Source organism: Maylandia zebra, linkage group LG7 (assembly GCF_041146795.1).
Source record: "Maylandia zebra isolate NMK-2024a linkage group LG7, Mzebra_GT3a, whole genome shotgun sequence".
Lineage (NCBI taxonomy): Eukaryota > Metazoa > Chordata > Actinopteri > Cichliformes > Cichlidae > Maylandia > Maylandia zebra.
Genome location: NC_135173.1, coordinates 64,490,010 through 64,504,963, shown reverse-complemented (window position 1 = coordinate 64,504,963; position 14,954 = coordinate 64,490,010). Strand labels below are relative to the sequence as shown.

At 41.3% G+C, this 14,954-nt stretch overlaps 1 protein-coding gene across 4 annotated transcripts in view; it reads left to right on the top strand.

Moving 5' to 3' along the window:
• wwp2 (WW domain containing E3 ubiquitin protein ligase 2) overlaps positions 1–14,954 on the top strand; it is a 62,005-nt gene that overhangs the window by 16,947 nt on the left and 30,104 nt on the right. For 3 of the 4 annotated variants that reach the window (XM_004566119.3, XM_004566117.3, XM_004566118.6), the window contains exons 6-9: positions 7,423–7,501; positions 9,368–9,525; positions 10,561–10,804; positions 11,747–11,836. In XM_004566119.3, the coding sequence (XP_004566176.2) occupies positions 7,423–7,501; positions 9,368–9,525; positions 10,561–10,804; positions 11,747–11,836 (571 nt within the window). The remainder of the gene's footprint in view (positions 1–7,422; positions 7,502–9,367; positions 9,526–10,560; positions 10,805–11,746; positions 11,837–14,954) is intronic. The other variant, XM_076886898.1, reaches the window with a different exon arrangement.

Here is a 14,954-nt window from a genome sequence, read left to right as displayed (position 1 = left end):
GGCACTTTTTTTTTTTTTTTTTACTCGAAATATTTTTATTAAGATATACATACAGTTTACAAAAAAAAAATGGAAACATAAACACTGGTTGCATCGAAGACAGAGCAGAACTCCTCATAGGTAAAGAAAGTTAACAGAACACCAAAACTCGGGAGGGCCGATTAATGTTGACAAAAACCTTTCCTTGCAAAGACTTCAAGACTAAGACACGACATGAGATCAGCAAGTCACTGAACATACTGTAGGTGGGCGGGGCAGCAGCCTTCCACCTCACCAAATTTTTGGTGAGGTGAGATTGGCATCATCAGACCCGCACCTATTACAGCGGGGGCCTAAGCCAGGATAAATCTTAGCTAATTTGGGTTTAGATAAGTGGACCTACGAAATACTTTAAATTGTAATAGGGAGCGCAGAGTGATGTGGAATTTACCAGAGAGGACTGAATCCCAAACTTCATCTGACACCCAACTCTTTTCCCCATGTGGATTTGAGGCCTTCAAAGGGAGCTGAAGTTTCACTGCAAAGTTTATTATAGCTTGTTGGCACTTTTGATACTACATGTGTATATGTAAGTTATGGAGCTGCTATCTAAAGCTAAAAGAAGGTCTTGCTTTTTTCTGCAAAGTCACACTTAAACACGTTCGGCACATTTTCCAACAGCATAACTCTGTAATAAAGCAGTTTACTAAACTGCTCTGCAGACCCGTCGTCGATCGAAAACACTTTGTGCATAAAGAACAAGGAGTCTGCAAACTATCCCATAATGCCTTTTTAAACTATCCGCCTGGTGGCAAGCCCATGCTACAAGCGTCCGTCCGTTCCCGTTTGTGCTACAGACAAAATTCAGATTGTTTCCAAAAGAAGAAAAGACAGGCTTTACAGAGATATGCTGTTTGTCACGACAGCACAAAAGCTTCACAAGGTACTGTTGGCTGAACACAGGCACAAGAATCAGCTCGGCCTAGATTTTATCATGCGTGCTTCACGTGACTGTAACTCCTTAACCTGCAGAGAAAGTTCAAATGGTTCCTGAAAGGTGAGAATTATTATGTAATTTTACAGCCCAAACAACCTAAACAACCTAAATGCAGTGTTGTCATATTCAAAATAAACAGAAAAAAAATTGAATATCCAGATCTTTAACAGAGTACTTTGACTTTCTGGATAATCCTTTCATCCAGCAGCTAGAGCTGGCTGCAGAAAGGTTAGTGGGAACATCTCATTTTTACGCATAATTTTGTAAAGATTGAGTAGTTGTGATACAAAGCCAAGCTTGCATGCTGCTCTTTTGACTTTGATCTTCTCACCAAAGTCTTGGCGTGGAAGCGAGTGAGCGCGTTTATGGAAAAATGTGGAACCATGCTTTAAAGTAAGACCATTTTCTGGATATAAACGAATGAATGCAGTGAAAACGAGGCCCTCATAATGCAGTTAAACAAGCGTGCATCCGTAATTTGAGTGTGTGTGCAGGTCAAAGGTTGACGTACAATGAAAAGAGCCCTCCACCCCCCAGTTTTCTGTTATCTGCAGCCTCTCCACACACATAATCACCAACATCAGGAGCGCTTTTGTCTAATTTGTTGCAGAGAATTGCGTAATTGAGTCTCATTGCTTGCAGCTCAGTAGTACAATCGCCTTCTGTGATCCTGGAGCAGTGTGCATGGTAGCGAGAGTTGGGGGGGGTTTCCTCTTCAAGCTTGCAGGGGCAGCGATGACAAAGTTGAATGCAAGTGTGTGTGTGTGTGTGTGTGTGTGTGTGTGTGTGTGTGTGTGTTTCAGGGGGAGGAGAGGCCTGAAGTGTGCCCTCCAGATCCTGGGTTTCAAGCTGAGGCACTTGACTTTGTGTGTGTTTTTTATGTTGTCCTGAGTGTCGATGCAGATGTGTGGGGGTTTTGTTGTTTTGTTTTGGGTTTTTTGCACTTGTGTGTGAGCGCACATGTGTTTTACATTCTGCAGAGTGTGTGTGCTCAGCCGTATGTGAGCTGCTTGAATATACAAAGTGCATAAAGGTGGGAGTGTGTTACTTCTGGTGATGTCAAGGGGCTCTGTGTTCTCAGTCTGAACGCAGCTCTGTTAGTTTGGGGGTTTGCTCACTTCCCCTGGCAGCTTTTCTGACACACACACACGCACGCATGTGGTGGGCTTCATAAACAAACCCTTATATTTCAACTTTTGGCAAACTTTGTAACTGTCAGATTCGTACATACACACTCCACATACTCACAGCTTCCTATCCCACAGAAGCAGGAGCCACATGTAAACCGCAGCACAGACACCCTCAGATTATCCGACCCACTGACTAACACTGGTCAACACTGAGACGTCACGCTAGACTGTGTTAATTAACTGGCTAAATGTGCCAGAGTTGTGGAACTCATTAAGAGCGTGAGACAGAAATTCAGCCAAAAGTGTCACTGGCAGATGTATATATTGCGGTATAGCATGTATCCACAAGAAAATGTCCATGGATGAGACGTTACAGTCTGCAAAACGAGGGCAACTATGTGATGTGAAAATCCCAGTCACTGCCCAATGATGTCTATATATAGGGACTGATATTAAAGGGTGGTGTGGCCAACACTGAATAAACAGACTGGGAAAAAAATAAAGTGATTTCATAAATGCTTAGTCAAACACAAACTGCGCATTTTGGGCTGAGATAGATTTTGGTCGTCCGACCAGAGATATCGCTAGCCCCGGGACGTCGGGCCAGCGATTTTGCGAGCCCTGTTACTTGTTATGTAGAGTTTAGGCAGTGTAGGAATTTTAAGACCGATACCAGTACCGATATTTCATGGTTTTAAAAAGCCAATATTTGTTTTTGTAGTTACTCATAAATCCTAATATCACGATACAGGTTAAAAATAAGCTCCATTTGCAATGAAATTTTATGCAATGAAGACCTGTTACGATCATCATTACAAATAACAAATGGCCAGTTGATGACCGTCTCCCCGGTGCTTCATGTAGACCAGGGACATCAAACTTTGATAATTGGGCCTTGAAGCATGAAACTACATGATAAATGTGTAAAATTACAGAAAAGGTCCCTGTAGTCCTTTGCTAAAAACGTCCTTTAATTATATAATTAAACAAACATACATTTCTGTAGTAAATTGTGGAAAAACTGCAGCTTTTCTGTAATTTAATTGTTTATCTATTATTTAATTGCCTTGGAGTAGGATGTGTGGCAAATGAGGATATTAGGGTTGGTGTCTGTGTTTAAGTTCCACTCCTTCATATTTTTAAAGCTGTCCAGTGGGCGAAATTGGACCCGAACCTTATCTTTAATACCTCTGGTGTAGACCCTCATCTAAGTGTTGTCATAATCAGTTCATTTGTCGCCCTGGCTGCAAGTTGTGTGAATGTGTTCATTTTGTGTCGTTGTTAACATCAGTGAACACCTCTGGGCTCGGCCTCATCGACCTCTTTTATTGCAGTCTTAAATCAAAGGTGTTCTCTTTCACAGGGGCTAATCCGAGTGGACACTGAGGTTAAACAAGTAAGCCAAAGCTTCCAGTCTCTCCATAGCAGCTGTGTGACTGAAATGTGTGCCCTCTGTTATTTTCACTGAAGTTTAGATGTTGAGAAGGCATACCACCTCAGACAGACACACACCAGAGCAGTAATTGGACCATTACGCGGGATGGGGGATGATGAACTCAGTGAGCGGGCTATGACACAATGGTTTCTCCTCAAGACCACTGTTTATTTTTCTGTATGTCCACCAGGTCTGCTCACAAGAAGCTCTTTCATAGCTCTAAAATAGTGCTCTGTGTGTGTGTGTGTGTGTGTGTGTGTGTGTGTGTGTAAGTATGTGAGTCAGTGAGACTTTACCTGTTTTCTTTACCTTAGATAGCGGGATATGTAAATGTGTAAACATGGATGCCATTTGAGGCTGTCGTGCCCACGGCACGAAGGAAGGTGGTGTGTAAAGGAGAAAGTGAGTGTTAATGAAAAGCGCGTTACAGGCCTGTGGCTTTCAGTCACAGTTGGGACTGTATAGTCCCTCACACCGCCAAGACCGCATACCACTGCGCACACAAACCAGCACAGACTACTCGATACATACAAGCATGAATGGTCTCTATTAAACCGCCAACTGTGCTTCCACCACCACATGTGTCAGGTCTATATGTATGGTTTTCAGGGTTATTGTTTTATTTGTGCACACAAAGCCTCAGTATGAGCACTTTGTCATTTACTGTACAGTTCTGAGATGCAGGGACAGGTAACCACCGCAAATTTCATAGTGCGACGATAAATCTGTGTCTTAGAACAGCGGTCCCCAACCCCCGGTCCGTGAGTCGTTTGGTCCCGGCCGCGAGAGTTGAGGCTCAGGTGTGAAATGTATGGTTTTCAGGGTTTTTATCGGTTTTCAGCGTTATTTTGTTATCGTTTTTATCGTTTACTCGGTTTTCCTGGGTCTTTTCACGTGTGTTATGAATAAATCTTCTTTTTTTCGGTACGGGTACTAGTTTTATTTTGTTGTATTTATCCGCGACACCTTAAAGGCCGGTCCGTGAAAATAATGTCGGGCATAAACCGGTCCGTGGCGCAAAAAAGGTTGGGGACCGCTGTCTTAGAAGACACTGGGACTGATAATGATGATGTTAGGGAAGCTGAACTTATTGCTTAGTGAGTTTGCTTCGAGTTTTTTAGCCAGGATTGTCAATACTTGCTTCAAAGTGTGATTTTAAAAAGTTAATTTGTCTGAAGGTTTTTCGCCTGTTATCAGCGATGGTAACGAAGTGATAGGAAACATGGATTGTATTCGCAAGATGCATCTTCAGAGTCTGTAAAGCTAAGCTAATGTGAAGTGCCTTGATCTTGCATTCTTGATAATGGCCAGCAGGGGGCGACTCAAAGTCTTTCATTTGTGAACAGTGCTTGGCTCTTTTACTGTGTGGTGTAAGTGAACACATCCTGATGGGTTTACGGTTTTATTCACTAGTTTAAGTTTTTATTGAATGCAACTTGATGTTTATTCTGCAAACTTTGCTCATAAAGGAGAATCACCACGTGGAATCATTCGCTAGTTATATATAGTTTACTAGCAACTAGGGCTGCTCGATTATGGCAAAAATGATAATCACGATTATTTTCACTGAAATTGAGATCACGATTATTTGACGATATTTATTTAACCCTTTAAGACCTACTATAGAACCAAGTCCACCAGAGCTTATATTATTTTTTTACATGCTGTAGTGCCATTTGTGGGAGCATTTCAAGTTGCTATACATCAATACAACTGTTATAGCCCATATTTTAATAATATGTATGCATTAAGTCCATAGTAATTACATAAATTGCAAAAAAGTGCAATAAACTACAAAAAAAATTGAAAATCGCTTTTGTTTTGTTTACATATATTTCTACTTGGAGAAATTTAAGAGGTTTATCCCTCAAAACTTTAAATACAATAAAGTTGCAAAAAATAGTTTCCCACCACAGGAAATTTATTTTGAGTGTCTTCATAGTTTTATTTTGGAGATACAGCAATTTTTATATACTGCAGGAAAAACAAAAAACAATCCTATGATGCAAATTTGCAAAGAAAACAGCATGTGCATCATTTCACTGTGGGAAGTGTTACGAACAGCTGATAGGAACGGCAAAGCGTGTTTCTGGAATATTATGTTTTTGTTCCTGCAAGCGCTTTTTATGCAATTTTTGCAAAGCTATATGTGGAACGAAACCGTGACCGAGGACAAGCTGATGGCATCAGATGTAAGTACAACTCCTCCGGTTTCATATGCAAAACAAATTATTGCGCTAGCTTACACGGTTCAGGTTCTACAGGGATTTAACAATAGTTACGCAAAACGGAGCGTGCTGCTCTGACCGGCTTTAAAGGGTTAACAATGACTTTAAAAAAATAATATAAAATAGTGTGCAACACCACTGAAGTTTTTTTTTTTTTTTAAACTCTCTTTTCAACCAACAGCAGTCACTCTCCAAATAACTTCTGCTTAGCTTTCCGAGCTTCCCTCGGGTCCTCTTAATCAGCGGTCTCCAACCTTTTTTGCGCCACGGACGGTTTATGCCCGACAATATTTTCACGGACCGGCCTTTAAGGTGTCGCGGATAAATTAGGGAGGGGCTAATAATCGGCTCAGTCATTTTTAATGATCGTTGAAAGCCCAGATCGTAATCGTGATTAAAATTCGATTAATTGAGCAGCCCTACTAGCAACTGAAGTTTTTTTTGAGCAGCAAATCAGTTGTGTATGTTGTATTTGTATAGTTTTATGATTATTGAGATAATTTCATCCAAAATCCATCCATCCATCCATCTTTTTTTTTTTTTTTTTTTTTTGTCCAGATCAAACATCTGAACCATTCAGAGGTTCATTTGAGTGATTTGCTGCCTGTTAGCACAACTGTCAGTCATAGACTCCTATCCATGTGCAGCCGTTATAAAGAAGACAAACAATGTTTTAGTGCCAGGTTGTAAACCTCTTTATTTAATTGCTGAAAATGGACATTTTCTCATACGAGTCCATGGGGATTGTCTCAAATTTAGAGCCAGCCTCCAGTGGCCATTGGAGGAACTGCAGGTTTTGATGATTATAGTATGTGTTTGCTTCATTTGGGCCCGGCCCTGAGGATTGTCACTTGGTCCAGATTGACAGATGTGAGCCCAGTTCTCACTATAGTGTATTTATTATGGAAAATATAACATTTCTAATTGTATATTTGACATTTTATGTCTGTGAAGGTTCTCAGTCATCCAGGTCATCATAGTCTAAGAAGCTTGGAAAGAAAAGCATCTGGACTTCTTTAAGTTTCCTTGAAGATGTTTCACCTCTCATCCGAGATGTTCGTTCACAGTGGACATAGATGGCTTCTTTTACTCCTCGTTCAAACCATCTGTCTTCTCTGTCCAAAATGTGAACATTGCGTCCTCGAAAGAGTGACCTCTGACCTTTAGATGCAGATGGACATTTTACACATTTTGGGAATTTTTTGTTTGCCCTAAAACCAAGTGTGATATTTCCTGCAGATAAACAGTGGTGTCTGAGGTTAAACCTTCTGTTTTACCTTGCAGAAATATTGCGTGAATTAAATAGTACACTAAATTAATTTCACACATCCTTATTTTTAGTTTCAGAAACCTTGCACGTGCACTTGTTTGGCCCTGTGACTGTTTAGTGAATTAAACCAAACCTGACTCTACATCCTCCTCTTTTATTTCTTTATTGGACTGCATTGGGTTGCTATAGTAACAGGGCCGTCTACTGCAGGAGACAGAAACAGCCCGAACTGTCACTGTTTTGTCACAAGCTAAAGGAGACTTGACTAATTTTTATCTAGTCAAGGATTCACTGCTGAACTGTTACTGTGCTGGTAGGAGCGTGATATGGATGTGTCCGTGTGTATGTCTGTCCACTAATGATGTAATCGGTCTTTGTTGCAGAGATACTTCAGTCGGATAGACCCAACCTGAGGAGGACACAGAGCGAGGAGACTCCCAGTACAGCGGGATCACAGGCCAGGTCAGAAAACGCACACAAAGACACACACACTGTGACTGTTTGGGATTTGGGTACAGTCCTCAACAATGCTTCAACAATATTTTAATGGAGTAAAACTATGGTTAACATCCAACTCATTGTGCCGTTACACATGTAACGGGGGATTCTGGGAAATAGCTCAGTTCAAGACTGAATCTTTTTCTACCAAAATATGTGGTGGTTAGTTGTGGTTTTCTCCACACAAGAAAGGGGATCATTTATCCCCTTCCCAAAATTTTGCGTTTGCGTCACGGTGTAATAATTCCCACCATCTGGCATCTGCATAAAACGGACTTTGGGTTCCTGAATCTGCACAGCTTGCTGTCATCTAGGGGAAATTTGATATTTTATTTTATTATTTTATTAGAGCACGTCGTGGGATATTGTTGTTTTGCTCTCCAGCTCCTGAAGAGCTTGGGGTGACACAGCAGGACAGATGGCCCAAAAGTCTGGGATTTCTTAATTGTCATAACTCCATGGCTGTCATAATGAACAGTGACATTTAGGCTCATAAAATTTCTGAATTATAACATGAAATATAACAAGATATACAAAAGGAGGTGCATACACTGTAGCCAGCTTTCATTAGAGCTTCTTTATGAGTTATGTGGGGAATACTGTAGACTGTACTGGCATCTCCTGCGGGATATATTGCATTAGATAAGCTAAAGTTATAGCTTATGTCTAAAACATTAAATAAAAAAAAATAAAAATCAGCTCATTTTTTCTAATAGGCAATAAAACTCCAAAGAGATTCACTTTTCTGGCATATCAGGCGAGCAAAACATCAAATACAAGTCATGATTATCTCCTGTTGAATAGCTGAACACCAGAATAATAGAGTGTATTTATAAAAGCCATCATTTCAGCATTATTCTGTCTTAATGTTTATTTCCATAAGTCAGATTTTTAAAAGACTTTGTGATTCTTTATAGCCTAACAAACCAAAAATGCCTTTTCAAAGAAAAAGAGGCTTCTTTAATCCCACCGCTTTAGAAAGTCTGCAGACGTTGTGGTACAGTAAGAACAATAATAATAAATACAATGCTAAACTTTCCAAACCCGTTTCTAAAAAACTGTTTATGAAAGTCATAAACCCCAGGCGTAATTGTAATCAAAATAAATGCAGAAAAGAGAAGAAAAGGGTCGAGTGGAGGAAGCCACTCGACTGAAGCACTTATGCAGAGTGCCAGCATGTTATCCCCCCCCCCCCCCCCCCCCCCAAGTGTGGTTTCAGACGCAGCTCTCACTGGCTAGAATGGTAGCGAGATAATAAATAGTGGAGCAGGCTGCATTTATTTCCAAGCTTTGCTGCGGGAGTGCATGGGGTCAGATGGTATTTCCCTCTAAACACTGTAGGGGGGCATTAAGCACAGTTCAGCCAAGAGCCTAAACCGCTGCTGTCATGGCGAGGCAGTCAACATCTCTATACTGCATATGAAGAGATGCCACCAACAGACAAGATGAGAGGCTTCTTATGCTGTTCTCAAGTGTTCTCATTGCATGAACATGGTCATAAAAACATGCAGACGTGCACACTGCACTGTTAGTTCTTCTCCTTATTGAGCTGCGTAAACAACTGAATCTAGAGATCGCCGTCCAAGCTCGGCCCCAGCATTCCTCAGTCCTGGGGGGGCAAGCCATCGTGCTTTTCTCTTTCTCGTCAGAAAAGCAAAGTTATATTTAGCGTTGGGGAAAATATGATAGTGTTCAGAGAGGAAAAGCAGCTGACACCTCTGCGTGTGTGGTTGAATTGTGAGTCGTCAAAACAAAGGATATAAAAGGACGAGGTGAATAAAGTAAGTGCAGATGTTGATATGTCTTCTTCTTTTCTTTCTCTGTTTTCAGGAGCAACAGGCACTCAGTGGGGGGTTCGCAGGGTGAGTCCTCGGGGGACTCCAGAGGGAGCTCTCTGACAAATGGGGATCTGAGTGAGGAGCAGATCCCCGGACCCGTTGCTCGCCGGCAGTCCTCTAAGAGTCACGGCAGCCCCGGAAACAGCGCAGGTAGGAAAGTCTGCTCACCTCGCCACGGTGTCACGCACAGTTTAAGAACACAGGCTTTTTACATTTACGTGGTTACACTGCTGAGGAAGCTTTTAAAAGGGAGCATCCAAGAAAATAACCACGTTACACCACGCTACAGCGAATGGTAGATGTGGCTAAGATAATATTTCAGCTGTTTATTTACAGAAATTTAATCAGCAGCTTTTATATATGCTTCGTATGGAAAATGGATTTTAAGCTTTACTTTGTCACAAATGAGAGAAATTTTGGACTTTAGGTCAGAAAAAGTAGAAACATAAAAGAGATAATGGGAATTCTTCACACTTTCTACCATTTTCTAGGTGATAAAAAAGAATTATGAGGAGATGAGCTGTAGTGAAAATAATCAAAAAGTTTTTATCCACTCCTAAATATGTCACATGACAATTTTAGATATGCGTAGTGTCACAGTTTTGAAAGACGTTCAACACACTAAACAAAATTAAACAAAATGATTCAATTAAGCAACTTATCGAGATGAGCAGGCTGAAAAATATGCTGAAAGGCTACTGCAGGGCTTCAGTCAATAAAAACATTGTATGTGTGCATCCTTCGGTGATTTTCTCACAGGCAGATAGATTTTTGTTTATTTTGCAGCCTAAGGATCGCCCACTCATTTTGGGGAATTAGAAACACCTTCCAAGTGCAAATGCCAAACTTGAAGCTTGAAATTGTGTTACCGTCTAAAGATTGCCAAACTTAACATTTAATTTAAAGGTCATTGGAAGCGTTTAATGCCTTTATTTGACAGCACTGGTGGAGAGAAAGGAAATGTGGGAAAAGAGAGTAGCTGAGTAATATACAGCAGATGCTTCAGCTACTTGTAATCAACCAATCAAAAAAAACATTTGTTTGTCTATCTTGGTCCCAAATCATCTCTCATGCAGCCATCAGTCCACTCACTCTTAAACCGTAATTTCTTAATTGACTGTAAGAACGCATCACATCATCTTCCCAGCTTTTCTTATGCTTCTTGTTGCCCGTGTCTTCTCTCAGATAAGGTTGAGCTGACGTCTAATGGACTGGAGAACAATCGCGGCGTGTCCCTACACACGCCTCCTCCATCTTCTCCTTCGGGCAGGTCTCCAGCTGCCAGCAGCAGCAGCAGTAGCCCCTCTCCTGGTCAGCAGGAAGCCCTGGGTCCAGCTGCCTCAGTGGAGCCCAGCTCCAACACCACCTCTAGCACAGAGCAGGCCAGCAACAGCACCACAGAGCCCACCACAGACTCACTCCCAGCAGGGTAAGAGCCAGTGTGTCACAGCATCTCATAGTCAGCCTGTAGTTTGAGCAGCAAACTATAAACGATACGAAAGACTGCCACAGAAACAACGAGAGGAATATTTATTGTTTAAGAAAATCTTAAACACACACTGCTGTATCTACATGTAAAAATGCTAGCACATTAAATGTTAAAAGTAAGCAGTGATTAATAATCTGTTATTGTGTATAGATAAACTTTGTATGGATGCTGGAGTAGGCCCGGATCTTTCGTGTAAACTGTGAATGCGTCATAAGTATTTAATTGTGAGAAAGTTGAGTCCTCCCATACTAAAACATTTCATTTCCTTTTCATTCCTCATCCTGTAATAAAATGAAGTCTGCCTTCTATATATATTTTTGCTTCTTGTAGCTTACTTCACCTATTTCAGTTTTATTCGTTTTATTACCAGCACCATATTTGCCTCTGAAACTCTGAACCCAGTCAAATCTTCCAATAGTTTTGTAAGAATCTGCGTAGTGTGTGTATATTTGCAGTTTCAACCTAAAAGTGGGGATTCATTAATAGTTATCAGATGAATAAGCACAGAATGAGATGACTGCCACCAATATGTCAGAAAAGAATATTTTACTGATAGACTAAAATGGTGTTTCCAGTGTGAGTCGTGTGTTTACAGAGGTCGAGGTGAATGATTTTTTTTTTTATAGAGGATAAAACTTCAGCAACACTTGTTGAGTCAGTGCCCCTAAAAAGCTTAAGTGTGTGGATGGCTGCAGGTGAGCGAGATGCATTTAGAGGTTTATTACATTAAGGGACACTCCCTGACTACTTTAAAAACAAAACAAAAAAACTTAAGATGTATTTGGCAGTCCAAGAAAATCTTGGATATCTCGTTGCTGGAATGTATTCGGTGTGATAGTAAATGAATATTTGTGCGTGCTTGTCTCTTCTCTCTTTGTGCAGCTGGGAGCAGAGGGTGTTGCCTCATGGCAGAGTGTACTACGTTGACCACAACACCAAAACCACAACGTGGGAGAGACCACTGCCACCGGGGTGCGCCCGTAGCACTTTTAAATGTGTTTTCTCCATCAGTGCACTGGTTGTTTAAGGTTACGTAAAGTTAGGCTAATGCATGTGTCAACATTCCTTTCTGTAAACTAAAGGGCATTCAGTCATCACCTGTCTGAAAATAACCGTTTCCTCTGATATCTGTGGCCACTTTTTTTAGCTTCACCATCTGACAGTAACGTAACTGGGGAAAAGCAGGATCTGTCCTTAAATAACCATTTATGCCAGATTCAGATTAATGGTCTGACATTTGTGTCTATTTGGCTACATAGAGAGGAGGATTATGGTAATTACAGAAGATACAGAGGCCCACTTGTGTGCCGTCCTTGCCCAGTGGTAATGACACTTTGCGTAGGTTGAGAGCTGATTGTGTAAAAAGTTGGCTTGTCCGGGAAAAGGAACAACAGCGGAGTTCAGCATCTAGACAAAAAAAACCCCACTGAAGATAAACAAGTGTTCTGTTCCAGGTTGAAATCATGACGTACTGTTTCTGTTCCAGGCTTGCACATCAGCATAGGTAGACAATAAAGGCGCAGTTTGATCTCATTGCCCTGCACCGAACGGTTGAGGACATTAGGTTTAAACTGGACTAGGTTGAAATGCCCTGTGCCACAATGATTTAGGCCGACGCCTAAATCATTCCTGAAACATCAAAGTCAAAATGACAAAAAAAAAAGAATGTTTTATCAAAGAAAAAAGTAAAACTTAAAGCAAAACTGGCCAAAAGAGAATGGAGTTTATTATGACTAAACAGCAGTGGAGTGTGTGAGTCAGCAGTGTCGACGATGGAAAAGCAAGCAGAGGTGTTGTGGGACAGAAGGAAATGAGAGACGCTTTATTGTTCTGAGGCCCTTGTGAAGCACATCAGCTGACTGGCTGCTAAAGTTGACAGCGTTCTGTTGAAACGAGCCAAAACAGCCTCTGAGTTGGTGGGAGGGGCATCTGACCCCTGTGAGCTCTGATTGCAGCAATTCCATTGAAGTGAACTTGCCACAAGAATTTCAGTTCTGGGTGGACTGTGACTTTAAAATTAAAGCTGAACATATAAAGTTCCCTCCCAGTCTTGGTTTCTGCCCGATCAAAGCTTCTTGTTTTATTAAGAGCACGTTATATGTTCTCTGGCATAAACACACACATTGCAGTGTAACTGTGCCTAACGCTGCAGCTTGATCGTAGTGTTTGTGTGCGGAGGCATCGTAACGAGAACACTGTTTCTCCCTCTTCTGGAGTACAGTGTTCTGCCAGAGTTCAGCCCATTTACCACATTTTTACTTGGAGTGAGTATTGATTGATTTTCAGAGCGTTTGACTGGGTGACAGAGAGAAAGAGAGGCTGTTTTTAGGAAAAGGTTGCCCCCCCCAAACCTCCACCTCAGATTTTCCATACAAGGAACGAGAGCGTGGGGGCCCAGAGAACAAAAGTCCTTTCTTCATGCCACATGTACTTCCATCCACCACTGTGCTGGCGGATGGCCGTTGTGGCCCTTCAGAGGATCAATTAGCAAGCTAATACCGCGCTAACGCTCCAGATGTACACATCAGGAGCTGTTTAGAGGATGAAGGGGGTGGGGTTGGGGTAGTTAGGCAATAGTGTTTTTTAAAGAAAGCAATCCAAAGCCAGACTGAGGAGAGCTTCTCACATTGTTCTTCATCATATCATTTGCAGGGTTTGTGAGCAGTAACACGTCACAAGCTCAAAAATTTCTTTAGACCAAACAGACTAAACTGAAAAGCTTTTGTTTATATCCAGTATAGCATTTCAAAACATCAAATGATTACATCTTGACTAAAATGGTTAGAGTTAAGAAGAAGTACAGCATGCCAGACCAAAGTGTAGCCGTGATTTCCACTTAAAAAGTCAGTCTGAAAAACTTAACAAAGCCTTAAGCAGTAATCAGATCTGCGGCTGTGTTACTGAGCAACAGTATTTTTTCTTTGATGCTAAACAAACCAGAGTTCAGATTGAAGCTATCATGACCGAGCCCGGCCTGAAGCTTTAATCTCATTCTGCCCTCCACGGGAAACCCATGTGAGATTACCTTTTCTGTCTTGTTTTTTGACTATCCACTCTTTGTTGGTTAACGATACACCTAAAGGTATAAATTCTTGCATTTTAATTCTGTTCAGTTTACTTCTTTTGAATTAAATTGTATTTATAATGTACAAAATCACAACAACAGTCATCTTAAAGTGCTACATCCCCCTATAAGCAAGCACTTGGCGACAATGGGAAAGAAAAACTCTCTTTTAGAAGAAACCTCCAGCAGGGAGGGGCGGCCATCTGTTGTGACCGTTTGGGGGTGAGGTGAGGAAGAAGGAACGAAGCCACGCTGTGGAAGAGAGACAGAGATGATTAATAATAACTAATGATTCAATACAAAGAGGTATATAAACACATTGTGAGTGAAGAAGAAACACAGTGCATCATGGGAAGCCCCCAGTAGCTTAGATGTATTTTGGCATAACTAAGGGAGGATTCAGGGGTCACCTGGCCCAGCCCCAACTATATGCTTTATCAAAATGTAAACTTTGAAGCCTAATCTTAAAAGTAGAGAGGGTGTCTTTCTTCCAGATCTATACTGGAAGCTGGTTCTCCAGATGTCTGTTTTTAAATATCCTAAAAATCACAAGTAAGCCTGCAGTCTGAGAGCAAAGTGCTCTAATTGATTGATACAGTACTATAAGGTCTTTGAGATATGACGCAGCCTGATTAGTCATCACCTTAAGTGATGAAAAGGATTTTCAATTTGGTTCTGGATTTAACAGGGAGCCAATGAAGAGAATCTAATATGGGAGAAATAAGGTTCCAAAAGAGGATGCATCAAGGTGGCATCCCAGTCCCATCCCAATGCCTGAACCACCAGCTTTGGCCTTTTGATATAAGGAGCAGCGGCTCCAGGCTGTCTGCACTCCTCACACTAACTCTGAGTCCACTCTACAGAAGAAATCATCTCAGCCGCTTGAAGATGCAACTAACTCTTTCTGCTTGGAGTATAACCCAAAATGGAATCGACACGGAATGCTCATATTGTTCACCTAATGTTGTTTTTTTCATTATTACCTTTTTTTCCCACCAATAATTCAGCAGTTTAAGTAAGTCAAGC